The sequence below is a fragment of the Bufo bufo genome, chromosome 2, assembly GCF_905171765.1.
Source record: "Bufo bufo chromosome 2, aBufBuf1.1, whole genome shotgun sequence".
In the NCBI taxonomy this organism is placed as follows: Eukaryota; Metazoa; Chordata; class Amphibia; order Anura; family Bufonidae; genus Bufo; species Bufo bufo.
Window position 1 is genome coordinate 37,548,857 of NC_053390.1, and position 27,492 is coordinate 37,576,348.

The 27,492-nt window shown below is 46.1% G+C and overlaps 1 protein-coding gene across 1 annotated transcript in view; it reads left to right on the forward strand.

Moving 5' to 3' along the window:
* LOC120990694 (cysteine-rich, acidic integral membrane protein-like) overlaps positions 1-27,492 on the forward strand; it is a 126,308-nt gene that overhangs the window by 92,369 nt on the left and 6,447 nt on the right. Inside the window, exons 2-3 of the mRNA XM_040419601.1 lie at positions 24,630-25,125; positions 25,706-26,038. Of these exons, the coding sequence (XP_040275535.1) occupies positions 24,630-25,125; positions 25,706-26,038 (829 nt within the window). The remainder of the gene's footprint in view (positions 1-24,629; positions 25,126-25,705; positions 26,039-27,492) is intronic.

Sequence of the window (27,492 nt, forward strand, 5' to 3'; positions counted from 1 at the left end):
CAATTGCTAATATTTTATATACTCTATGCAAGTATGTGAATGTAACTTTAGCCTAACCAAAGAAGGGTTACTTGTATCTAGGTGTGCTAGGATGGAATTTACGGCATGATTCTGGTGCTGCCATTTTGACATTAAGGAGGCACCAGGATGAGGCCTCATGTAGATAAAGCAGCTGGATGGTTGGAGACAAAGACGGCACTTCTAGACATGTAAGGTAACGTGAATTCAAAAGTTTTGAGAATGAATAAGCATACGCAGGCTTAGTGAATAAATATATTTACTAAGTGGGATTAAATATATGATAACACAAACAAATCAGATACAGAATAATAAAAAGTATATAATCATCACTAGCCTAAATATGGGGTAGGGATCTGGTCGGCCATGATATAACCCATGGCTGTCTACCACGTTATATCACATGACCGACACCCCAGTGTGTACAAGAGATAAGGCAAATCAATACTCACATCCTTGCAATATACACTCACCTAAAGAATTATTAGGAACACCTGTTCTATTTCTCATTAATGCAATTATCTAGTCAACCAATCACATGGCAGTTGCTTCAATGCATTTAGGGGGGTGGTCCTGGTCAAGACAATCTCCTGAACTCCAAACTGAATGTCAGAATGGGAAAGAAAGGTGATTTAAGCAATTTTGAGCGTGGCATGGTGTGGTGCCAGACGGGCCGGTCTGAGTATTTCACAATCTGCTCAGTTACTTTGGATTTTCATGCATAACCATTTCTAGGGTTTACAAAGATGGTGTGAAAAGGGAAAAACATCCAGTATGCGGCAGTCCTGTGGGCAAAAATGCCTTGTGGATGCTAGAGGTCAGAGGAGAATGGGCCGACTGATTCAAGCTGATAGAAGAGCAACGTTGACTGAAATAACCACTCGTTACAACCGAGGTATGCAGCAAAGCATTTGTGAAGCCACAACACGCACAACCTTTGAAGAAAACCACAGAAATAGGATAATAATGCACTTAGTAAAGTAGATGCAAACATTATACATGGACAAAGTCCTCACTCTGATATAATAATATCTGAGACACTTAGTCAATATATTTTGATCAAAACACATCTAAGCCCGCCTACCAAGCGCCAAGGTGGTCTCAGGTCAGGCGGGTCCTACGCTAACCTACCTTAGCCATTGGGCTTCTATGTTCAGGAGCGCGGACGCCGCACATATCTTGAGGCGGATGGGAACAACACAGTAGACCACACCGCGGTAACCACTCATCTCCACTACAAATAGGAAAAAGAGGCTACAATTTGCACGAGCTCACCAAAATTGGACTGTTGAAGACTGGAAAAATGTTGCCTGGTCTAATGAGTCTCGATTTCTGTTGAGACATTCAAATGGTAGAGTCCGAATTTGGCGTAAACAGAATGAGAACATGTATCCATCCTCTGATGGCTACTTCCAGCAGGATAATGCACCATGTCACAAAGCTCGATTCATTTCAAATTGGTTTCTTGAACATGACAATGAGTTCACTGTACTAAAATGGCCCCCACAGTCACCAGATCTCAACCCAATAGAGCATCTTTGGGATGTGGTGGAATGGGAGCTTCGTTGCCCTGGATGTGCATCCCTCAAATCTCCATCAACTGCAAGATGCTATCCTATCAATATGGGCCAACATTTCTAAAGAATGCTATCAGCACCTTGTTGAATCAATGCCACGTAGAATTAAGGCAGTTCTGAAGGCAAAAGGGGGTCCAACACCGTATTAGTATGGTGTTCCTAATAATTCTTTAGGTGAGTGTAGGTAGTGAGGCGGCACAGCTGCAGACAAATGACACGTAGCAATCAAAGAGGACGGCAATCCCACTGGTCTTTCGACCAAACAACAATACTCACATCCTACCTAGGATGAAGTGCCTGGTCGAATTCCTATTAATTTGTTAGTGCAGACCACACTTATTCTGATCAGCCCCTCCTCCAGTGTGCATCACGTATGTCTCTGAGATCACTAAGGAATGTGTTCTTATCAGCACAATGGGAGATGGGTACTATCTCTAACCCACTTCATTACAAGGAAAACTTGTAAACTGTTACACAGAGTATTAAACAGAATTAAAGGGGACAGAACCAATCAGTACTTAAAGGGAACCTGTCACCAAAAAAACGCTTACTAAGCTGTTAATAGTACCTTATAGCGCTGCATAGTAGTTTCCTGATGCACTTTTTCATCGTTTAGCCGCATCTAGCCTCCTTGAGAAATCAATGTTTTATTCAGCTGCTGCCCCCTGCTTCAAGTCAGGTTTGAAGTCAAGGGGGCAGCGGCCTAGGCGTCTCCAATGCTGCTCTCCCCGCCTCCCGCCGCCTTTATTGACATGCCGGATCTCAGTGCCGGGACCGCGCTGCCAGCCCGCATGCGCAGTAAAGGGCTGCTGTAGCGCGATCCCGGCTCCGGCTCGTACACTCAGCCGGCTTCAGTTTCGCTACTTCGCATGCGCCCGGCATCTTCTGTAACTGCGCTAGTATGTAAGGCTGGCGGGCTCATGCGCAATAGCGAAACTGAAGCCGGCTGAGTGTACGAGCCGGGGCCGGGATCGCGCTACAGCAGCCCTTTACTGCTGGGAGCGCGGTCCCGGCACTGAGATCCGGCGTGTCAATAAAAGCGGCGGGAGGCGGGGAGAGCAGCATTGGAAACGCCTAGGCCGCTGCCCCCTTGACTTCAAACGCAACATATACAGCTCTGCTACATCAGTTTCTCTCTTCCACCACCATTGATGCTGACCCGCAACATATACAGCTTTGCTACATCTGTTTCTCTCTTCCCCTAGCATTGATGCTGACCCGCAACATATACAGCTCTGCTACATCAGATTCTCTCTTCCCCTAGCATTGATGCTGACCCGCAACATATACAGCTCTGCTACATCAGTTTCTCTCTTCCCCTAGCATTGATGCTGACCCGACACATATACAGCTCTATTACATCTGTCTATTCCCTTCCCCACTAGAACTATGGCTGAATAGCAGCATATTCAGCTCTGCTACATCCATCAGCCCCCAAGTGCCTCCATCAGCCCCATATGCCTCAAACAGCCCCCCATATGCCTCGAACAGCCCCCCATCAGTCTCATACAGCCCCCATATGCCTCATATTGCCCCATCAGCCCCCATATGCCTGAAATATTCCATCAGCCTGAAATAGCCCCCCCATCAGCCTCAAATAGCCCCCCATCAGCCTCAAATAGCCCCCCATCAGCCCCCATATGCCTGAAATATTCCCCCATCAGCCTGAAATAGCCCCCCATCAGCTTAAATAGCCCCCCATCAGCCTCAAATAGCCCCCATAAGCCTCATACAGCCCCCAATATGCCTCAAATAGCCCCAATATGCCTCAAATAGCCCCCATATGCCTCAAATAGCCCCCCATCAGCCCCCATATGCCTGAAATATTCCCCCATCAGCCTGAAATAGCCCCCCATCAGCCTCAAATAGCCCCCCATCAGCCCCATATGCCTGAAATATTCCCCCATCAGCCTGAAATAGCCCCCCATCAGCCTTAAATAGCCCCCCATCAGCCTGAAATAGCCCCCATCAGCCTCATACAGCCCCCATCAGCCTCAAATAGCCCCCATCAGCCTCAAACAGCCTCCATAAGCCCCCATCAGCCTCATACAGCCCCCATATGCCTCATATTGCCCCCCATCAGCCCCCATATGCCTTAAATATTCCCCCATCAGCCTCAAATAGCCCCCATCAGCCTGAAATAGCCCCCATCAGCCTGAAATAGCCCCCCATCAGCCTGAAATAGCCCCCCATCAGCCTGAAATAGCCCCCCATCAGCCCCAATATGCCTCATATAGCCCCAAAAGTGCCTCCATCTTCAGTAATCGTTGGCGGATTTAGTGGGGTGTAAAGGGGGAATATTAATCACTAATATTTATGCAACTATCAATAATTAATATTCATAAATGGGAGGAGCCGTCTATTGATGACTCCGCCCATTTATACCTTTATATAATAATAACACAATACCTTCGCTATGCTTTACACTAATCACTACGCTAGCTGCATGCGCCTTACTAACTCGCTACCGCTAACAAGTACACGCTACACAAAGGGTACAAATATAACGGTATTTATTAAAACCTAATACACTAAGCACGCAATACACTAACAATACACAGCACTACAAATATACAATCCTAAACTACACTACACGTTCCCAATTCCACCCATAAACTAACTATACAGTTCACACATACAAGTATATAACAACCCACCCATCTAGTTCTATACTATCCCTATGGGGTACGCCGAGGGTTAACGGTGGTCTTACAGGGGTGTAAGCCGACCACAAACACAAAGGGTTAACAAAGGGGATAATATCAGAACTGTACAGCAATGCAGGGGTTAAATACCCTGCAAGTGTACAGTGAGGGGGGGTGTGTGGCAGGGTTTAAGCAGGGGTTACCACCAGGGGTTAATCAGGGTAGGGAAAGGGTATATCAGGGGTTACAGGGGACCAGGGGATGCAGGGGTAGGGGTAACCCAGGGGTTAATCAGGGCCACCAGGGTCAACGTTCAGGGGTATATAGGGGGTGATAACTACCAGGGGTAATGCCTGGCAGGGCCACCAGGGGTTAACAGGGTAAATCAGGGGGCAAACTGTAAGGGTTAACCAGGGATGTAAAGGGTAATAAGGGGGTAAATGGGGTATCAGGGGTAGTGGGGGTTCGTTGGTGGGATAGTGAGGGTTAATGGAGTGGGGGTTCGTTGGTGGGATAGAATTCGTTGGTGGGATAGTGGGGGGGGGATACTTAGTCCTTCCGCTCGTTGCCTAGGGGATGCTCGTCGTCCTGGGGATGATTCGTCAGGGAGGGTGGCCGGCTCTCTCCTGAGCGCGAGGCGCTCTCCTCTTAGGTGGGGGCGGCAGGGCTCCGGTTGGGGTCCGGTCAGGCTTCTCTCCCCCAGAGCGCAGGATGCGCTCTGCTCCAAGGTGGGTGGGTTCCCGATCCTAACTCCTGAGTGCCGGGGCCACCGGATATTTATCCTCGGCGGCCCGCACTCCCGCGCCGTCCACCAGGGGGCGCGCGCGCCCGCCCCTCATCCACGTGGGCCGGCACAGTGATATGACGTCACTGCGCCGGCCAGCACATCGGGGACGCGCTGCACACCAACAGGCGGGAGAAGCCTTTGATCTCCCGCCTGTGGCACTCTGCATTCCGGCCAGCGAGATGTTAATTTCGCTGCCGGAAAGCGCATAATAGAAGGGGAGGAGGCTTCTCCCCTTCTTCTATCATGTATAATTGTCTCCAGCGGCGCTGGCAACAATTATATCAAACGGCTCAGATTCTGTGGAATCCGAGTCCTTTGTGGTTATCAGGATGACCGGACCTTAGTCCGGTCATTCTGATGCAATCAACCAGATTGCATCTGTGTGAATGCTTGGGGGACATTCACACCGATGCACCTGGTTTCAGGTGTATGGAGGGGGGGGGAATATTGTATAATATACAGTGGCGGAAATAATTATTTGACCCCTCACTGATTTTGTAAGTTTGTCCAATGACAAAGAAATGAAAAGTCTCAGAACAGTATCATTTCAATGGTAGGTTTATTGTAACAGTGGCAGATAGCACATCAAAAGGGAAAATCGAAAAAAATAACTTAAAATAAAAGATAGCAACTGATTTGCATTTCATTGAGTGAAATAAGTATTAGAACCCCTACCAACCATTAAGAGTTCTGGCTCCCACAGAGTGGTTAGACACTTCTACTCAATTAGTCACCCTCATTAAGGACACCTGTCTTAACTAGTCACCTGTATAAAAGACACCTGTCCACAGAATCATCAATCAAGCAGACTCCAAACTCTCAACATGGAAAGACCAAAGAGCTGTCCAAGGATGTCAGAGACAAAATTGTAGACCTGCACAAGGCTGGAATGGGCTACAAAACCATTAGCAAGAAGCTGGGAGAGAAGGTGACAACTGTTGGTGCGATTGTTCGAAAATGGAAGGAGCACAAAATGACCATCAATCGACCTCGCTCTGGGGCTCCACGCAAGATCTCACCTCGTGGGGTGTCAATGGTTCTGAGAAAGGTGAAAAAAAGCATCCTAGAACTACACGGGAGGAGTTAGTTAATGACCTCAAATTAGCAGGGACCACAGTCACCAAGAAAACCATTGGAAACACATTACACCGCAATGGATTAAAATCCTGCAGGCTCGCAAGGTCCCCCTGCTCAGGAAGGCACATGTGCAGGCCCGTCTGAAGTTTGCCAATGAACACCTGAATGATTCAGAGAGTGACTGGGAGAAGGTGCTGTGGTCTGATGAGACCAAAATAGAGCTCTTTGGCATTAACTCAACTCGCTGTGTTTGGAGGAAGAAAAATGCTGCCTATGACCCCCAAAACACCGTCCCCACCGTCAAGCCTGGGGGTGGAAAACATTTTGCTTTGGAGGGTGTTTTTCTGCTAAGGGCACAGGACACTTATTCGCATAAACGGGAAAATGGACGGAGCCATGTATCGTGAAATCCTGAGCGTACAACCTCCTTCCCTCTGCCAGGAAACTGAAAATGGGTCGTGGATGGGTGATCCAGCACGACAATGACCCAAAACATACAGCAAAGGCAACAAAGGAGTGGCTCAAGAAGAAGCACATTAAGGTCATGGAGTGGCCTAGTCAGTCTCCGGACCTTAATCCAATCGAAAACCTATGGAGGGAGCTCAAGCTCAGAGTTGCACAGAGACAGCCTCGAAACCTTAGGGATTTAGAGATGATCTGCAAAGAGGAGTGGACCAACATTCCTCCTAAAATGTGCGCAAACTTGGTCATCAATTACAAGAAACGTTTGACCTCTGTGCTTGCAAACAAGGGTTTTTCCACCAAGTATTAAGTCTTTTTTGTTAGAGGGTTCAAATACTTATTTCACTCAATGAAATGCAAATCAGTTGCTATCTTTTATTTAAAGTTATTTTTTCGATTTTCCTTTTGATGTGCTATCTGCCACTGTTACAATAAACCTACCATTGAAATGATACTGTTCTGAGACTTTATTTCTTTGTCATTGGACAAACTTACAAAATCAGTGAGGGGTCAAATAATTATTTCCGCCACTGTATATGTGTATGGATGCATGGGGCACATCCATACACATGTATACACCAACATAAGGGACATAGATGTATAAATATCTAAAGGGGGCACAGATTATATAAGGGGGCACAAGCCCCTACATTATAAGGGGGCACAAGCCCCTACATTATAAGGGGGCACAAGCCCCTACATTATAAGGGGGCACAGCTTCCAGGGGGCACATATTTCCCACAGGGGCCACCATGGGCAGACGTGCGCAGATGCTGGGCACATCTGCGCACATCACCCCATGATGCGGTGGTTAATGTATGCATATATATACCATACATGCCCGCACGTGTTTGCAGGCATGCATGGATATATATGCATACGTCTCAACCCTTCCTCAACATGGGGCGAGTAGAAATGACACTTACCCATTAGGAAATAGTCTCTCCAGGTCCTCCGATGTCCGTCCGCACACTCCGCTGCCTCGCCCGAACTGTTCGGACGGCCGCGCATGCGCGGCTCTATCTCAGAAGCGATGGATATTCTGCGAATGCGCGGCCGCCCGAAACAGATAAAGTCGTGCGCGTTCACAAGTTCATGAACAGGCCGGCCGCAGGATCGCAGACGATGCAGTGCGCAGGCGCGGCCCATGGATGCGGCAGGCGAGATGTGGCCGTATCCATGGGAAGCGCCAATAAACAACACTCAGAGACAGATGCAATTTAAAATAGAATGGTGGGTTATTTTTAATGAAATGTATAGGTAAAAGTTTTCAGTGGGGGCAAAAGATTTAAATTAGGAATAATCAATAAGATGATAATACCCCTTTTGGTTCATCTCTATCTCATGTTGGGATCTCACCATGCACTTATTCTACTTATTTCTTTCTATTTTTCACTCTTAATCTCTTTATTATCTTTATACAATCTTTTCTGCTGAATAAGCTTTCTGCTTAAAACATTGCTCTCTGTGAGGCAAGACCTTTATTAACAGACCTATTCAAAGTGCCCGATTTTACTTGAAGATCCCGATGCACCACTGCAAGGTCTGTGGTAGGTTCACCCCACCTACCTTGTGCCATTTATAATACTGGTATACTGGTGCCATCTTATGTGGCAGACGGACCTATGTGCATCTTAAAGGGGTTGTCCGGGTTCAGAGCTGAATCCGGACATATCCCTATTTTACCCAGGTAGCCCATCTAACACGAGCATCGGTTCCTACTAGGTGGAGGCTTCCGCCTAGCAGTGTTGCCAACGCGTCACCGGCACTGATGGGCAGGCTTTAGCGCTGTTCTAGCCGTTTTACATTAGTACCGGTGACATTACCAGGCTTGCTGCTAGGTGGAAGCCTCCGCCTGCCTTACACTATGGAGAGCCCGGTATGTCATCGGATCTCCAGAAAAAGCCTTGATTCAGTGCAGGGCTAAAGAGAGCATCATAGCATGAAATGTTCCGATGCTCATGTCAGAGGGGCTGCCTGGGTGAAAACGGACAATCACTTCAAGGCTAGGACCATTGTGCGACTGGTACAGTACATCTGTACCCCGTATAACGATATTACTTATAAGAAGAATATGGGACCTGTGAGTCTTCTTCTGCTGGTAGAGATGACCACCGGAAGCACACACATTCATGATGTTAACGGGGTATACTAATCACACAATCTCGTTTTGCATAAAATTATCCTAAGGGTTCTCACAAACATCTGGGACCCTCACTGATCCCAAGAACGAAGAAGCAAAGAATCCTCCAGTTTCTTATGCTGTGAATTGGCACTCCTATATGATATATGCTTGCGCAGCAGGCACCGGAGCAGGAATTTCAGCTTCGCGGCAAATAAAATTTTTCCTGAAATTTGGATTGAATTCCACTTCGATAATTTCGATTCGCTCAACACTAGTGTCAAGTTATTATATCTGTAAGGCCTCATGCACACGGCCGTTGTTTTGGTCCGCATCCGAGCCGCAGTTTTAGCTTGGATGTGGACCCATTCACTTCAATGGGGCCGCAAAAGATGCGGACAGCACTCTGTGTGCTTTCCGCATCCATTGCTCCGTTCCCTGGTCCGCAATTTTTTTTTAACCTGTCCTATTCTTGTCCGTTTTGCGGACAAGAATATGCAGTTATATCAATGCCTGTCCGTGCCGCTCCGCAAATTGCTGAATTCACACGGACGCCATCCGTGGTTGCGGATCTGCAATTTGCGGCCCGCAAAACACACAACAGTCGAGTGCATGAGGCTTAATTCTGAGGATCCGTGGAAGTCACAAATTTTGTTCCCACTTATCGATATGTGATGGCATAGTCTTATTATCTATACGGTAAAGGCTCCTATACACACCAAATTTTCCCAAATTTTTAAATGCTTTTAAAAATCGCCAACAATTTCAAGCATTTTTGGTTATGCTTTTTTTCTTAGTCTTTTTTAAGTTCCGTAGAAAAGCTTATGGGGATATCAGGATAAATGTCATACCCTGAGAATGCTGCATTTTTACAAAGTGCCGCAAACCCTGGAAACTGAACTAAAATGCTACAAACATAAATGCTGCGTATGCAAAATTTTCAATAATTCTATTATTTGACCTAAAAAACACACATAAAAAATTGCTATTAAAAAGCACTGCAAAATGTGTGACATCAGCCTGAAATACCTTTTCTCAACGTATGGATCGGATGTGATGAGTTAATATGACAATATGAGACAGTCAAAGATATTGAAAGACTCCTAATTATTTAATGCTCTTTAATGGAAGCTTGTTTTTCATGGAAATGTTCCTGTTTTCTATGTTGAACAATTGTGCTGTAAATTTCTTTTCTCTGCACTGGATTTCTTCAGCTACATTTCCTGTTTCTTTCCGAGCATTATGGTAAATCATAAAATTCATGTAAATTAATAGAGACGAGCGAATTTTTCAAAAATTTGATTCGCACGTTCGCTGAATTTTTGGGGAAAAATTTGGTTCGATCCGAATCTATTCGCGCCGAATCGTGTTAAAAAATGGCTATTTCCTGGCTGCAGAGAGCCTGTATAGTGGTGTAGAACACTCTGCCTGTATAGTGGTGTAGAACACTGTGCTTGTATAGTGGTGTAGAACACTGTGCCTTGCAGTAACATGCATACGGAGTCTGCTGGGGTAGTGAAATAATACTGTGAGTCAGTATGACATGCAGATAACAGGCGTCGCTCTTACAATCACTGCACACTTCACTTATTTGGGCAGTCACGGGGCCAAAACTGACCAAATAACTCAAGTATGAACTCAGCCTTACAGGTCAAAGTTAGTGCCAAGAAGAAGAGCACTCCTTTTACACCGTTGTCAGCGGATTCCACATAGATGTCTACAGAACCTGTTCTATTAAACACTTATACAAGTAGAGCCCCTCCGACAGAGTGGAGAGGATGTCAGCAGTAAGTGTGTGTTGACGTCACTGATTATTTTGCCCTTACTCTGATCCGTCAGAACAATAACCCCCCAAAAACCCTGTCTGTTGAGCATCCGCCTTCACTCGGTCAGCATTTGGTTAGTAATCCATCAGTATTGCTAATGCCAAAAAAAACAGGAGTGGATCCAAAACAGAGATGACCGAGTCAACCATTCAAGAACCGCTGGGTTGCTGGTCAAGACATGACCGCTAGATGACACCGGGAGCTCAGGCCTCTCGCTGCGACTCCTGCTGCCACGCCCCTTCCTCTGCTGCGACCTGTGCCTGCGCCAGAAACATTTAGGCCTCTGCCACTCCCCTGTGCAGGGCCTGGCACTTCTCTGTCTGACATACTGTTAGATCAGATAAATAAATAAAAAGGAAATTAAAACACCCCAAAAAAGTCTGTAATTTTCTCACTTCACCACAACGGCTAATAAGCCCTTTTTGTCTCCATTAATACACACAAAAAAGGTCATAGGAACATATAACTGCACCGCTGAACGGCAAATATATTTTACTTTTGCCACTAATACATGACAAAAAGGGCTTTAGAACATATAACTGTACCGCTGAACGGCAAATAGGCCCTTATTTTTTTGCACCTATACATGCCACAGAAGGCTTTAGAACAGATAACTGCACCGCTGAGCGGCAAATATATTTTTTGTTTTTCCGCTAATACACGCCACAAAAGGGATGTACTTTTCACACTTTACCACACAACAGCTAATAAGCCATTTTTTCCCACTAATACAATCCAAAAAATACTTTAAAACATATAACTGCACCGCACAAGTGCAAATAGGATGTAGAAATATTTCCTTGTAATAAACCCTGTTAATGGCTGTATCAAACAGCACTTGTACCCCAATAACAAGAACTGTTTGCTGGAATTACAGAGCTGTATAATGGCAATTTGGATCCCCAGTCAGTGCAGCAAGGTGTAATAGGATTGTTCCTATTACCCAGGCTGTAACCTCCCCTACTGAATCCTGTTCTACAGAAATGCTGTGGAATGATTCCTCCCTATCCTTTCCCTACATCTTGAATAATCTTTCCCTGCACTTGTAAATCGTTTTTTTTTTTTTGCACAATGACGTTTTCTCTAACACTGTCCCTAGCGCCTGCTGATGTCTCTCCCTGCACTAAGTACACTGGTAAATGGCAGAATCTAAGATGGCTGAGGCTATTTATAGGGCTGTGACATCACAGGGCTGGCTGCTGATTGGCTGCATGCATGGCATTATGGGTGATCCCACCTTCCCAGAGTTTCTTACCTTTTTGAGGGTTTCTATAGGGATACTGCCCGGGTATAGGGTCAGGTATCCGGATGGGGTCGCCCCTTTCCGGGCGAATGCTCTGTATAGATAGGCAGGGCATTCCTAGCGCCCTCCCCTGCACTCAGGGCAAAATAGGGATAGTTTCCCGATGCCTACTCTATACAACAGCTGGTCTGACACTGAGATCCGCCATTATCTGGGAACCATCATTCTGCATTTTGAAACTACCTTGCACCACAGGACTGGTAAGATTAGTTCCGATTTTTCTATTATTAACAAACAATGGATCTTCAGGATTTATATACTAGTATTCAAATTTTATTGCTTATTTGTGTTTGTCTAATAATGTCGTAGTCATCATTTTAGTATTTATTATTTAGATTAAAGGTTAAGTTTTAATTCCCCTACCCTTGCTAGGGGCTTTTGTTTTCATCTGCTGCACACCCAATGGCTTCATCTGCTGCACACCCTATGGCTTCATCTACTGCACACCCTATGGCTTCATCTGCTGTATACCCTATGGCTTCATCTGCTGCCCACCCTATGGCTTCATCTGCTGCACACCCTATGGCTTCATCTGCTGCACACCCTATGGCTTCATCTGCTGCACACCCTATGGCTTCATCTGCTGTATACCCTATGGCTTCATCTGCTGCCCACCCTATGGCTTCATCTGCTGCACACCCTATGGCTTCATCTGCTGCACACCCTATGGCTTCATCTGCTGCACACCCTATGGCTTCGTCCGCTGCACACCCAATGGCTTCATCTGCTGCACACCCTATGGCTTCATCTGCTGCACACCCTATGGCTTCGTCCGCTGCACACCCAATGGCTTCATCTGCTGGACACCCAATGGCTTCATCCGCTGCACACCCTATGGCTTCATCTGCTGCACACCCAATGGCTTCATCTGCTGCACACCCTATGGCTTTGTCTGCTGGACGCTCTATGGCTTTGTCTGCTGCACACCCTATGGCTTCATCTGCTGGACGCCCTATGGCTTCATCTGCTGGACGCCCTATGGCTTCATCTACTGCCCGCCCTATGGCTTCTTCTGCTGCCCGCCCTATGGCTTCTTCTGCTGCCCGCCCTATGGCTTCTTCTGCTTCACACCCTATGGGTTCGTCTGCTGCACACCCTATGGCTTCATCTGCTGCACACCCTATGGCTTCCTCTGCTGCACACCCTATGGCTTCAACCCCCTGCTAAAAGACCATTCTTGCTTACAACCAGAGGTTGAACCTGGAGATGGAGTAGCATTTGTTCCTTGCTAAAGGAGAACTTCCAAAAACACAATAGGACATTTGGAGAAAGTTCACTATGGATGGAGATATTCATTCCATTTACTGCCAGGCAGTGTTGCTATAAAAGACATTGATAGAGACAATAGGGGACATCTATGAAGACGGCACATTACATGCTAGTCTTAATCCATCCCCCGCTGGTGAGACCTTTTAGTAAATGTGACGCATCTCTGCAGATTCATGTGCCAAATTGTGCCAAATTGGGTATATGCAACCCCAAGGGAGCTGGTGCAGATTTCTGCTACAATCTACTCCAGTTTCATGGTTTAAGGTACTTTCACACTAGAGTTTTTCTTTTCCGGCATAGAGTTCAGTCTTTTTGACTGTTCAGGACGGAGATAATACCGCAGCATGCTACGGTTTTATCTCCGGCCAAAAATCTGGAACACTTGCCGGATCCGGCATTTTTTTCCATAGGTATGTATTAGTGCTGGATCCAGCATTCAAAATACTGCAATGAAAAACTGCAATGAAAAAAATGTGAAAAAAAGACGGTGTCACGGCCACGGTTATGGCCGTGACTCCTTGGGAGCCGCATACAGTTGCCCGCGGTTTTGGGTTGTAGTGTCAACCGCAGCTTGAGGCATAAGGTTGTTAGCTTCAGGTGCGGTTGCCGCGGACAACAGCTATGTGTGCGGTTCCCTCGGAGTTGTGTGCGCGTTTGTAAGCACTTTTGTATGTCTGTGTGCACTTTGTTTATGTTTGGTGTGCACTGACATTTTCCCTGCACTGTGGCTGTCCGTGGCAACGTTTGGTGGTATGATGTACATGTGGTGGCAGTGTCCCTTGTGGTCATAGGTTTATCTGTGAAGTTTATGTTATGTTTGCATGATGTTCAGTTGATGTTTCCCCTTGTTTCCTGTTTAGTGCAACTATGGATTTCCTGGTTACCTGTGTGTTATGTGTGCTATGTCCCTTTGTGTTCTGTGGACATGAGTAGTGCATGCATGGGTTCCAGTCAGCGTGGCTGTGACAGGTACGTGTGGAACTTGTTTAGTTCGCCTGTCATATCTGTATGTTGTATGTGTTTCCTCCATTCCTTGCAGCTTGGCTTCCAGGAGGAACAGGCCGTCTTACCCTGACTCCTAGTTCAGGGACCGGTCGGAGGGTGAGTTAGGGATCCGAGGTTCCTGAGCATGGGCCCTCCTACCTTCAAGGTCGGCCCATGCAGCTAGGAGTTAGGGTCAGGTTAGGGATGTGTTAGGAGGTGACCTGCTCCCTAATCCTGTTTTCCTGGCCGAGCCGCCTTACATCTTCTGTCATCGCACGGCTGAGGATTTTCCCCATCCTCAGCCGTGACAGACGGATCCGGTATTTCAATGCCTTTGTAAGATGGATCAGGATCCTGATCAGTCTTACAAATGCCATCAGTTGGCATACGTTTTGACGGATCCAGCAGGCAGTTTCGGTGACGGAACTGCTTGCCGGATCACTCTGCCGCAAGTGTGAAAGTAGCCTTAGTTTTTGAATCGGTGGTGGGTATGGCATTAGACCCCAAAGTCCTAAAATTTTGCACAAGTATAGTGTGCTCCAAACTTTGCAACTTCTTGGCACACATTTTCTGCAGTACAGGGGTTGATCAATGTCTCCCATTGTCACCAAATACATGTTCCGAATTGAAAAAGTTTCCACTTGGGAAACAGGTTTGTTATCGGGGCTGATTCAAGAGCTGCTTTCCACAAGATTATAGGATGGATTTATTCGACAAAACAGAGAGCCAATACCAAAGAATGGATCCCACGCTCCAAGACTTGATCTAGCCATATATTGCTATGGTCACTCCTTCATTTGAAAAGATGACATGTCATTCTACTTTTACCCTGAAGTGGCCACTGTGGCCAGCCTCAATTGCCCAGGAGATCCACTACGATTAGGTGATTGCAAGGCTGGCTTCATTTAAAAAGAGGGCTGTCATGGTGAGGCAATCTGGGAACGTATGGGATTACAAAAACACGGCTGCTTTCTTCCAAAAAACAGCACCGGTCTATTGGCTGTGTCTCATATTGTATCTCATCTTTGAACTGCAATACCACACACAACAGCTGTTTTTCGAAGAATGCAGCCATGTTTATCTAATCTTGTACTTCACCTTTTGAAGACTTCTAGACATTACTCAGACTAAACAAAATGAAAAGTATTTTTTATCAGTAAAATAAATGTTCTCGGCAGTCTGAAGGAGCTCTCCTATTTCACTTAATATTAGTACTGCACCTGCATAGTATGTAAGATAAGTGTGAATATCTTTTTTTTGGGTTAAGGAACTTTTTGGGAAATTGATTTTTGCTGAGCAATAGATGAACAAGGTCTGCTGACAAAGGACTGAATCTTACAAAACCAAAGTAGGATGGAAACCTCATAGAAAAGTAGGAAACAACATGTTATTGTGTTGTATCTCTAGGACAGGGGACAGCAACCTTCGGCACTCCAGCTGCTTATGAAACTACAACTCCCAGCATGCAAACTTACTCGGCTCTTTTTGTAATGCCCACAGAAGTGAAAGGAGGATTCTGGGAATTGTAGTTTCAGAACATCTGGAGTGCAGGACGTTGCTGATCCCTGCTCTAGGACTTCACATCCTCATGGGGTAAGAGGCCCTCCTGAGAGATTTCGAGAGGATTAAAGAGTAACAATACTTTTTTGAAACTGCTGAGCGCAGTAGTGAAGACGGTGTCAATAGAAAGTCTATGAGACAGTCTTCACTACCTCGCTCAGCAGCGAGGAGAAGTAGTGCTCGACTGTGTACTTCGGACTCCTTGTTCTAGAGTTCAGCGCGGGTCTCAACGGTGGGACCCCTGCCGATCAATACTTTTGATATGTCCCTATGACTTATCAAAAGTTTCAAAAAAGTATGGTTACTCATTAAGTACATCTACGGAACCTGCTGATTGTTGCACAGAATTGGGAAACTTTGAGACCAATCAGACGTTTTCCGGGAGAACGTTAAGAGAACATGCAGAGTTTGCCCAGACGGCTAGGAATAGGAATAGCCTAATAAAATAAAAAAATCCCACCAGCATAGGCGTGCGCAGCCTATTGAATTAGGGTGTGCACACCAAAGCACAAACACACACGCCGCGTGCGCATGTGTATGTATGTATATATTATATACACATATATACACAAATACACTCTGCATACATACATACAGACCCGCACTATCAATATAATGAAGGGAGAATAAATCATTTTTAAACTTACCAGTATTTTTCGCCCTATAAGACGGTCCGGCCCATAAGACGCACCTAGGTTTTAGAGGGGGACAATAAGAAAAAAATATTTTTCATTATACCCAAGGTCAGACCACCAATCAGACCCCCAATGTTAATCAGACCTCAGCTGACAGCCCCAATAAGACCCCCAATGTTAATAAGACCCCAATAAGACCTCAGATCAGACCCCAATGGGAATGACCCCCAATCAGACCTCAGATAAGAGCCCCAGTAGTGCCTCATATCAACCCCCAGTGCCTCATATCAGCCCCCAGTGCCCCTCTTTAGCCCCCCAGTGTCCCTCTTCAGTCCCCCAGTGCCTCATATCAGCCCCCAGTGCCTCATATCAGCCCCCAGTGCCTCATATCAGCCCCCAGTGCCTCATATCAGCCCCCAGTGCCTCATATCAGCCCCCAGTGCCTCATATCAGCCCCCAGTGCCCCTCTTCAGCCCCCAGTGCCTCATATCAGCCCCCCGTGCCTCATATCAGCCCCCAATGCCCCTCCTCAGCCTCCCAGCAGCCTCTCTCCAGCACCCAGTGCCTCAAATCAGCCCCCAGTGCCTCATATCAGCCCCCCAGTGCCTCTCTTCAGTCCCCAGTGCCTCATATCAGCCCTCAGTGCCTCATATCAGCCCCCCCAGTGTCTCTCTTCAGCCCCCAGTGCCTTACATCAGCCCCCAATGCCCCTCTTCAGCCCCCCTTGCCTCATATCAGCCCCCAGTGCCCCTCTACAGCCCCCCCAGTGCCTCTTATCAGTCCCCCATGCCTCATATCAGCCCCCCAGCAGCCTCTTTTCAGCCCCCAGGGCCTCCATCAGCCCCCATATTAAAAACAAAACAAAAAACATTTACCGTTTCTGCTCTGAATGCTGCCGCTCTTCACCACCCCACTCGGTAATCCTCTTGTATAGTCTGCTGTGTGGGCGTGCACACTGTGAGGTCACAGCGTGGCCTCACACTGTGCGCAGCCTTCACAGTGGAGCGCCGAGGACCAGGAAGGAAGAGGTGAGTATAGCGCTTCCCAGCTGTGACACAACATCAACGCCACAACCACCACCAGCATAAGCATTCGGGGCACTGGACAAAACATTCGGAGCTCCAGCCCCGAATGTTTGGACCTAATGACGCCCCTGCGACAGGTTCATATTCACTAAGACTGGTCTATTTAGTAGGCGCATAAAATTTTTGTGCAACTGAACTGAGAATAGGTGCACGTCTCCGTGAAAGTGAGACTTTTTAGGCAAAATGTTGCACAACTTATCACTCAAAACTGATGAAGAAAGGTACGCCAGCGCTGGAGTAGAGTAGAAATTAGACTGTTTTCTGCGACTTAATCAGGCACAAAATAAGATGCATATATAGACATAAATAGGTCGGAACATAGGTGCAAAAAATCAAAATAGGTGACCGAGGAGCAAATACAGTACCTCCAAAACAGATATAAGTCTAAGGCCTCATGCACATGACCATTGTTTTGGTCCGCATCCGAGCCGCAGTTTTTGAGGCTTGGATGCAGACCCATTCACTTCAATGGGGCCGCAAAAGATGCGGACAGCACTCTGTGTGCTGTCCGCATGCGTTGCTCCATTCCGTGGTACGCAAAAAAAATATAACCTGTCCTATTCTTGTCTGTTTTGCGGACAAGAATAGTCAGTTATATCAATAGATATCCATTCCGTTCCGTAAATTGCGGAACGCACACAGACGCCATCCATGTTCTGCAGATCCGCAATTTGCGGACCGTAAAACACACAACGGTTGTGTGCATGTAGCCTAAAACAGCATTTTTCCGTCTAAAAGCAAGTGCAGACACTATAGCATGAGCCCCTGTATGATCTCCCCATGTTTGCGTGGGTTTCGTCCAACACTCCAAAGACATACTGGTAGGGAACTTAGACTGTGAGCCCCATTGGGGACAGCTTGATGCTAATGTCTGTAAAGCGCTGTGGTATATAGTAGTGCTATGTAAGTGATTAAAGTAAATAAAAAATAAATAAGACTGTGAATGAACAGTGGTCAGACATGATGGAGGAAACCAACTATATTGATTCGTAACGAAGTGAATGATTGATAGGAGGAGTCCAATAAGATTCATCCTATTAAAGGATTCATCCTATTAAAGGATAGGATTGTGGAACATCTAAAATCCCACGGATTGCAAGATGAAAAACAACATGGGTTTACTTCAGGGAGATCATGTCAAACAAATCTTATAGATTTTTTTGACTGGGTGAATAAAATAATAGACGGTGGAGGTGCAGTAGACATCGCATATCTAGATTTTAGTAAGGCTTTTGACACTGTCCCACATAGAAGACTTATCAATAAACTGCAGTCATTGAGCATGGACTCCCATATTGTTGAGTGGATTAGGCAGTGGCTGAGGGACAGACAGCAGAGGGTTGTAGTCAATGGAGAACATTCAAAACAAGGTCATGTTACCAGTGGGGTTCCACAGGGATCTGTACTGGGACCGATTTTGTTTAATATCTTCATAAGTGATATTGCAAAAGGCCTCGATGGTAAGGTTTGTCTTTTTGCTGATGACACAAAGATATGTAACAGGGTTGATGTTCCTGGAGGGAAACGCCAAATGGAAAAGGATTTAGGAAAACTAGAAGAATGGTCAGAACTCTGGAAACTGAAATTTAATGTGGATAAGTGCAAGATAATGCACCTGGGGCGTAAAAACCCAAGGGCAGAATATAGAATATTTGACACAGTCCTGACCTCAGTATCTGAGGAAAGGGATTTAGGAGTAATTATTTCAGAAGACTTAAAGGTGGGAAGACAATGTAATAGGGCAGCACGAAATGCCAGCAGAATGCTTGGATGTATAGGGAGAGGTATAAGCAGTAGAAAGAGTGAAGTGCTTATGCCGCTGTACAGAACACTGGTGAGACCTCACTTGGAGTATTGTGCGCAGTACTGGAGGCCATATCTCCAGAAGGATATAGATACTCTAGAGAGAGTTCAGAGAAGAGCTACTAAACTAGTACATGGATTGCAGGATAAAACTTACCAGGAAAGGTTAAAGGACCTTAATATGTATAGCTTGGAAGAAAGAAGAGACAGAGGGGATATGATAGAAACTTTTAAATACATAAAGGGAATCAACTCGGTAAAGGAAGAGAGCATATTTAAAAGAAGAAAAACTACCACAAGAGGACACAGTTTTAAATTAGAGGGGCAAAGGTTTAAAAGTAATATAAGGAAGTATTACTTTACTGAGAGAGTAGTGGATGCATGGAATAGCCTTCCTGCAGAAGTGGTAGCTGCAAATACAGTGGAGGGGTTTAAGCATGCATGGGATAGGCATAAGGCCATCCTTCATATAAGATAGGGCCGGGGGCTATCCATAGTATTCAGTATATTGGGCAGACTAGATGGGCCAAATGGTTCTTATCTGCCGACACATTCTATGTTTCTATGTTTCTATTTAATTAAATTTGGATATATTTTTAAGTAAGATTTCACTGCTGCCATTTGATTAGCTAAAAATCAGCAATAAACAGTAAGAACATATCTGTCTTGTTCGGCCCGTGCCACCATTCAATTGCCCGTAGTTTGCAGATGTGGACCCATTCACTTGAATGGGTCCGCAATCCGCAAGATTCAGTCTGCACTGCAAAAAAGTACAACATGTTCTATTTGTTTGAGGTGCGGAAGCACGGACCAAAATCCTACAGAAGCTCTCCACAGTGCTTCTCTGGGCTTCCGCTCCATGCCTCCGCTCCGCAACGCTCTGTATCTTGCAGATTGTGGACCCTTTCAAGTGTATGGATTCGCATAGATGAGATGGGGCGCACACGGCTGGTGCCCATATATTGCAGACTTGCTGTTTATAGGTCGCACACGTTTGTGTACATGAGCACTTTCATTAAGTTTATCCAGTGTCGGATTGGCCCACCAGAGTAGCAGATGATCGTCAATAATAGACCCCAAAATTCCAGCAAAAGACAACCCTATTTGGAGAAGACTTAGGAGCCAATGGGATAATTCGCTGTTGCTACTCCCCAGTACTCTTCACAAGTGTAAGCCATGTACCGGGGTGGGCTCCCCAGGATACAGTGAAATCACAAACGAGGAAAGCAACCCCAACACCAGCTTTTGCCAAAACAGAATTTTACTTATATGTGGCAATAAACACAACCACAAATGCTGAGAACATACAATAAATTTACATACATCCAGCCCGAAGGCTGAGAGCCTTGTGCTGCACAGCGCGGCACCCTCCGATTGATACAGAAGGAAAGAGCAGTAATTTACCTACTGGCAGGCACAATTAAACTGCCACACCTTACCTGTTATTACCCTAAAAGAACAAGAATCACTGTATGGGTGTGTGGTGCGGGCTAGCCTGCGGTGCAGCACAACAGCTTACAATCTTACACAGATCTACAGTATTCCCCCTCCTATAACTGGTCCTGTAGCACATGCCTCAATATTCCTTCTGAGTAAAACACCAGCCTGACTTGAGTTTGCGGGTATTTTATCAGCTCTCTAATGTGAAATGTCACTTTAAGTTATGGAGTCCTTGCAATGAACAGTAGTAACACTTGTGGCCTGACACAAACAGAAACCCTAACTAACTAACTACACGCTTGGTCTCAGTCTCTAGGCGCCAACACTGATGAGGTGCGTGCACGATCTTATCGACCTGGGTCTGCTTTGCATCCGCTGGTGACTCTGAACAGAACAAATGTCTCTCTAACAAACATGCGGTACCGAAGTGTTTGTTGCCTTGTTTCTCTACTCTCATCAGCGTTCCTGGCAGCAATCTTCCTTACTCTGGACACGATCAGCTTCACTTAGCTGCAGCTCTGGTCACTCTCACACCTGGATGCCATTGGATTCACTTCCCACACAGTTCTTCAGTGTTTCTCACAGCCTCCTTCTAAGATGGCTACTGCCTTCCTCTCCAGACTCTGTGTAAACCCCACCTCTCTCATGAATATGGAGATATATGTGCAGTCTGTAGCTGTGTTAGGAAACAGCAGCATCTTGTGGCCAAACAGCAGAATGTCAGTCAGTCCATAACATTTAATTTAATCACACAAACAGTGTTCAGACAAGGAGAGCTCTTTCTCCATCTCACACAAGGATTGGTACTAACGTAGTGACTAGTTAACCTTCTGACTTCCAACCAAGACCCAGGACCCACACCCGTTAGCTGTTTCGGGTGGACATCAGAAACCAAACAATAGATGGAGATGGAAGCACAAGGTCCCATCCACTGTGTGGTGGATGTGCTGAGTTGTAAGCCATGTACTGGCGTGGGCTCCCCACGATACAGCGAACTCACGAACGAGGAAAGCAACTCCAACACCAGCTTTTGCCAAAGCAGAATTTTACTAACACGTGGTAATAAACACAACCACAAATGCTGAGAACATAAAATAAATTTACATACACCCAGCCCAAGGGCTGAGACCCCTGTGTTGCACAGCACGGCGCCCCCTGATGGATGCCAGTGGACATTTCGCAGTAATTTACCTACTGGCGGGCACAACTAAAATTGCCTCGCCGTACCTATTATTACCCTGAAACAAACACAAACAATTGGTTGGGTGCTTAGTATGGGCTGGCCTGCGGTGCAACACAACAGTTCACAATCTTAACGTGCTCTATATTATTCCCCCTCCCATAACTAGTCCGGTAGCACATGCCTGATTATTACTCCTGAGCAAAATGCTGAACTGGAAGAGTTTGTGGGGGTGTTTATTAGCTCTCAAATGTGCAATGTCCCTTTTAGTAATGGAGTCCTTGTAGTACCAGTAGCAACTCTTTAGACCGGAAAAAAAGCAGAGACCCTAACTATCTAACTATAGGCCTGGTCTAAATCTCTAGGCGCCAACACTGCAGTGTGATGCATGCACGATCTTTCCGACCCGGGTCTGCTCTTTATCCACTGATGTCTCTGAACTGAACAACCATTCTCTCCAGCAAACATGAGGTCCCACAGTATCAGCTTGTTCCTTAGCCCTTGTCAGCCTTCCTGGAAACAATCCTCCTTTCCCTGGACAGGATCTGGGTCTTGTACAATGATCAGCTTGAAAAGTAAATTGTAGATGGCTCCTCTCATGAAAAGAACAAGGCAGGAAGCTTCCATATAGAAGGAGTAGAGGGTAGGAAAGCTTCACCCATGAAGAGAGCAAGGCAGGGAAGCTCCATCTAGAAAGATTTAGGGTAGGAAGGCTTCACTTAAAAAGAGTACAGGGTAGAGAGGCTCCACTGATAAAGAAAACCAGACCAGAAGGCTCCATCTATGAACCCAGAAGCTGTTAAAGACCCCTTTAAATGGGTAGATGTATAAGCAATGATTGAGAATGAACTGTTCATTGCTGATAATTGCACAATGAGCAGAGATAATAGCTGCATCTACATGTGTAGTGGTAGTGGCTGTGGCAGGAGACGCACTATGAAGTGCCTTTTGCGCTGTGGCATTAGAAGAATTTTGATATCTCTGACTTTTAGTCTAACCAGACTGTCTGTTACTCTGTAATTCCTCTAGCACCGTTCTATGGAAACAGTAGGTTTAAAGAGCACACCAAATGCTCCAAATAACTTCTTTATTAACTTCAACTTTTCTTCATATACTGTATAACACATAAAATGGTGAATATATTTCTCTCTTGAGTATCTGTACTCTTACTTTGAGTTATTTGAGCACTTTATGATCTCTCTGAGAGGTATATCTGAGGTCTTACTAATAGTTCTATTTGCAGTATGCAGTTAGCAGTGACTGCAGATTGGTTGAGTATGATCTGGTATGGTTGTATGCAATTTAGATTGCAATATGGCATCTGAATGCTTACAATTAGAATTTGGTGGAACTGTAAGTAAACACACATATAACTGGTTCAGTATACAGTTCTAATCACTATACTAACAGTAGGAACATTATATAACTGTTTTAAATACCTATTTTAGCCTCACTGCTTCCATAAAAACACAGCTCTCAGTGGAGTGAATGTCTCTTCAGCTCCTGTCTCTGGTGAATAATGATTCTAGCAGCTCCTGCTAGGGGAATTCCCAGACAGACTGTGTGTGAGGCTGGCTGTGATTGGTGAAAACTCCTGCTGTGTGTGAGGCTGGCTGTGATTGGTCTAAACTTCTGCCCAGCAACAACAGATTAACACTATGCTTTCTGTTGTTTCTGCTGTGTCAGTGAGCCTTCCTTACATTACAAAATGAATCTTAAAGGCATATTATCTTTTTCTGCTTCTGTGAACACAAAATATAACAGTTATATGACATCCAAACATGATGTCACAGTAAATAACTCTGCTTTGTCTCTAACACATAAACATAGGAACTGTATTAGGTTATTGGCAGGTCCAGCTGCATAACCATACAAGCTATATTAGCAAACTAGGACAAGTCTTAGCTGGCCAGCTACAGTGGCTATGATGGTGGTCGTAGTACTCACAGTTCACGGAGGCAGTCTTTACCCTGACCCTCCCTGGGCTGTGTAGTGAATGGAGGGCACATTATTTTTCCCCTCTGTGCATTCACTGCCTGATGGTAGTTGGGGCACCTTTGATGTTACGTGGTTGGCATGGTGCAAGGCAAGAGTACACATGCAGGGCTGGTGGATAAATGATGGAGGTAATAGCCAGGCCTGTTGGCTGCAATAAATAAAGTCTTTCTTTTACTAAATTGATGATGGGAGTAGTAGTACATGTGGCAGCTAACGTTACAGTTCCTTCCTAAGTATATCACAGTACAGTTTCTTCCCAATAGCTGCTTATGGGCAGAAACAATGATGGTAGTTGTAGTAGTCTCTGATTCTACCTTTACAGTCTTTCCAAATAACAACAGACATGGAATTAGGTACTTGTTAACCCTTTTCTGCAGTTCCCGGACTGAGGGGTGCAGATTTTAGATCCTGGTGGCCAAATGCAATAATCCTTTCCACAGCAGCAAAGTCTCAATGCCATAAACAAGTGAATGGCGTGCTGTCAGAATATTGCATGGCCTGGATAGTTCTGGACCTTCATGTCTGATCCCTGGTAGTAGAGTAACTTCCTTAGCAGCTGAAATCTCATAGACAAAGGGTCTGGTCTGCAGGAATTTTCTCTCTCTCACACACACACGTCCTTCCTATAGCTCTGTTCAGACTACACTCACTCACTAGCCAGGGGGCGGACCCCGTCCATCACTCTGGTAATCTAACCATTCTGGCAATGTTAACCCTATATTGCCCATACATTGCTATTTGGGATACACAGTGCATAGAATGATAAGTTCTTTAACAACAAGTCGCAATTTGGTAACATTAAGGCTACTTTCACACTGGAATGCACACTCTGTGCAGTGAGACATCGACTGTAAGAAGGGTGACAATGTGCATAGAGACATCGAATGTAAGAAGGGTGACAATGTGCATAGAGACATCGAATGTGAGAAGGGTGACAATGTGCATAGAGACATCGACTGTAAGAAGGGTGACAATGTGCATAGAGACATCGACTGTAAGAAGGGTGACAATGTGCATAGAGACATCAAACGTAAGAAGGGTGACAATGTGCATAGAGACATTGAATGTAAGAAGGATGACAATGTGCATAGAGACATCAAACGTAAGAAGGGTGACAATGTGCATAGAGACATCGAATGTGAGAAGAATGACAATGTGCATAGAGACATCGAATGTGAGAAGGGTGACAATGTGCATAGAGACATCGAATGTAAGAAAGGTGACAATGTGCATAGAGACATCGAATGTAAGAAGGGTGACAATGTGCATAGAGACATCGAATGTAAGAAGGGTGACAATGTGCATAGAGACATCGAATGTAAGAAGGGTGACAATGTGCGTAGAGACATCGAATGTAAGAAGAGTGACAATGTGCATAGTGTAAGGGATCGCCTTTTATTCGGGGGTCATTCTCACAATGATCTTCATAACCACTGGGTTTCAGGTCCAAACAGTGCAATTTATTTTACACTCTTCATACACAACATGGCATAAAACAAAAGCCTGCCCGTCTGGGCTCTACCTAAACATAATAAACATCGTATCCCTAACTCAGCTATACGATAACGTTCCCACATGGAACCAGATGCGGCTTACCCCAGACATACAGTCCACCAGCCCTCAGGCTGTAACAAATGCAGTACCTTTGGAGGGGTTTGTGGTCTCCTGACTCTGACCTTTCAATGCTTGTTCCAGGGTGTCGCTGAGTCCCTCAAAGTCCAGGCTATTGCATAGCCTCGTGGCCCCTCAGCCTTGCCCAGCTGAGACCACACTGACAGAGCCTCACCAGGCCTCTGTCTGCACACTCTCCAGAGTGAGACACACCCAGGATCCAGTAGCAGGATTAAATAGGATCCCTGGACATGAGCATGTCTCAAGTCCCGGACTGGAACCTGGGGAAACAACACCTCAATGTTCACATTGCCACAATAGAGACATCGAATGTGAGAAGGGTGACAATGTGCATAGAGACATCGAATGTGAGAAGGGTGACAATGTGCATAGAGACATCGACTGTGAGAAGGGTGACAATGTGCATAGAGACATCAACTGTGAGAAGGGTGACAATGTGCATAGAGACATCGAATGTGAGAAGGGTGACAATGTGCATAGAGACATCAACTGTGAGAAGGGTGACAATGTGCATAGAGACATCGAATGTGAGAAGGGTGACAATGTGCATAGAGACATCGAATGTGAGAAGGGTGACAATGTGCATAGAGACATCGAATGTGAGAAGGGTGACAATGTGCATAGAGACATCGAATGTAAGAAGGGTGACAATGTGCTGTGGGGATTCGCTCTGGTAGGCAGGGTAAGCGGACGCAGTACAGAGGCAAAAACAAGGTTGTAAATCAAAGTTCAGTGTTTATTCTCACACAGAAAGAAAACAAGTCAAAAGTAAGTGTTCATTTTTTGGTGCCTGTTCACACCACACAAAGTTCACAGTGCAAAAAGACTTCACCTGGTCAGCAGATGATTTTCACCCACCGTCCGCAGCAGGCTTTAGAGGCCTGTTTCCCAGCCTATGGCTCTCACAAATAAATGCCTCAGTGTCTCAAACCACAGACTCCTCAGCTCCTCTGCCATGGAGGATAATCCACACCCAGCTGAGCTGCTGGCTGGGTTTTTAAACCCCAGCCCAAAACCTGGCCTGGACGTGGGGAACAGCCACCCACCCTGCTCTTTGGCTGCTCCCAATAAGAACCGGCCCGGATCGGCTTTTCAGCCACACTAAGAATAAACAGTGTCAGCGAGCACTAGCTGCGGCTGACACATTAAATAACCGGTTCTTATCTCACCGAGGCCAGGAACCTCGGTGACACGTACTTTCCGTCAATGACGGACCCTTGCGCCTTCCTACATACCTCCCCCCTTTGTTCAACCCTGAGGGGGTGAACACACGCCAGACAGTGTACTCGGGACAGGGCATCCGCGTTTCCCTGTAACCGGCCTGCCCTGTGTTCTACTGTGAACTTAAAGTTTTGCAGCGATAAGAACCACCTGGTGACCCGAGCATTCCTCTCTTTGGCCTGGCTCATCCACTTAAGAGGGGAGTGATCGGTCACCAGACGGAATTTCCTCCCCAACAGATAATAGCGGAGAGACTCGAGTGCCCACTTGATGGCCAGGCACTCTCTCTCCACTATACTGTACCGGGTCTCCGCTGGAGTGAGCTTACGGCTGAGGAAGACAACGGGATGCTCCTCCCCGTTGACTTCCTGAGACAGTACCGCACCGAGGCCCACTTCGGAGGCATCAGTCTGTACCACAAATTCCCTCTTGAAGTCGGGCGTCACCAAAACCGGGGACCCACACAGTGCCGACTTCAAAGCGGAGAAAGCCTCTTCCGCCTGGTCATTCCAGCGGACTATCACGGACTTACGTCCCTTTAAGAGCCCTGTCAACGGAGCCGCTAAAGTGGCAAAATGGGGGACAAACCTCATGTAATAGCCCACCATTCCCAGGAACGACTTTATTTGTCTAGAGGTGGCAGGTCGGGGCCCAATTCCGTATCGCCTCTATCTTGCTCACTTGGGGTTTGATGACTCCGCGCCCAATGACATACCCAAGGTATTTAGTCTCCTCTAACCCTATCGCACATTTCTTTGGGTTAGCCGTTAGCCCCGCCTTTCGAAGGGAGTCTACTACGGCCTGTACTTTGGGCAGGTGACTTTCCCAGTCTGTACTGTGGATGATAATATCGTCCAGGTAAGCCGAG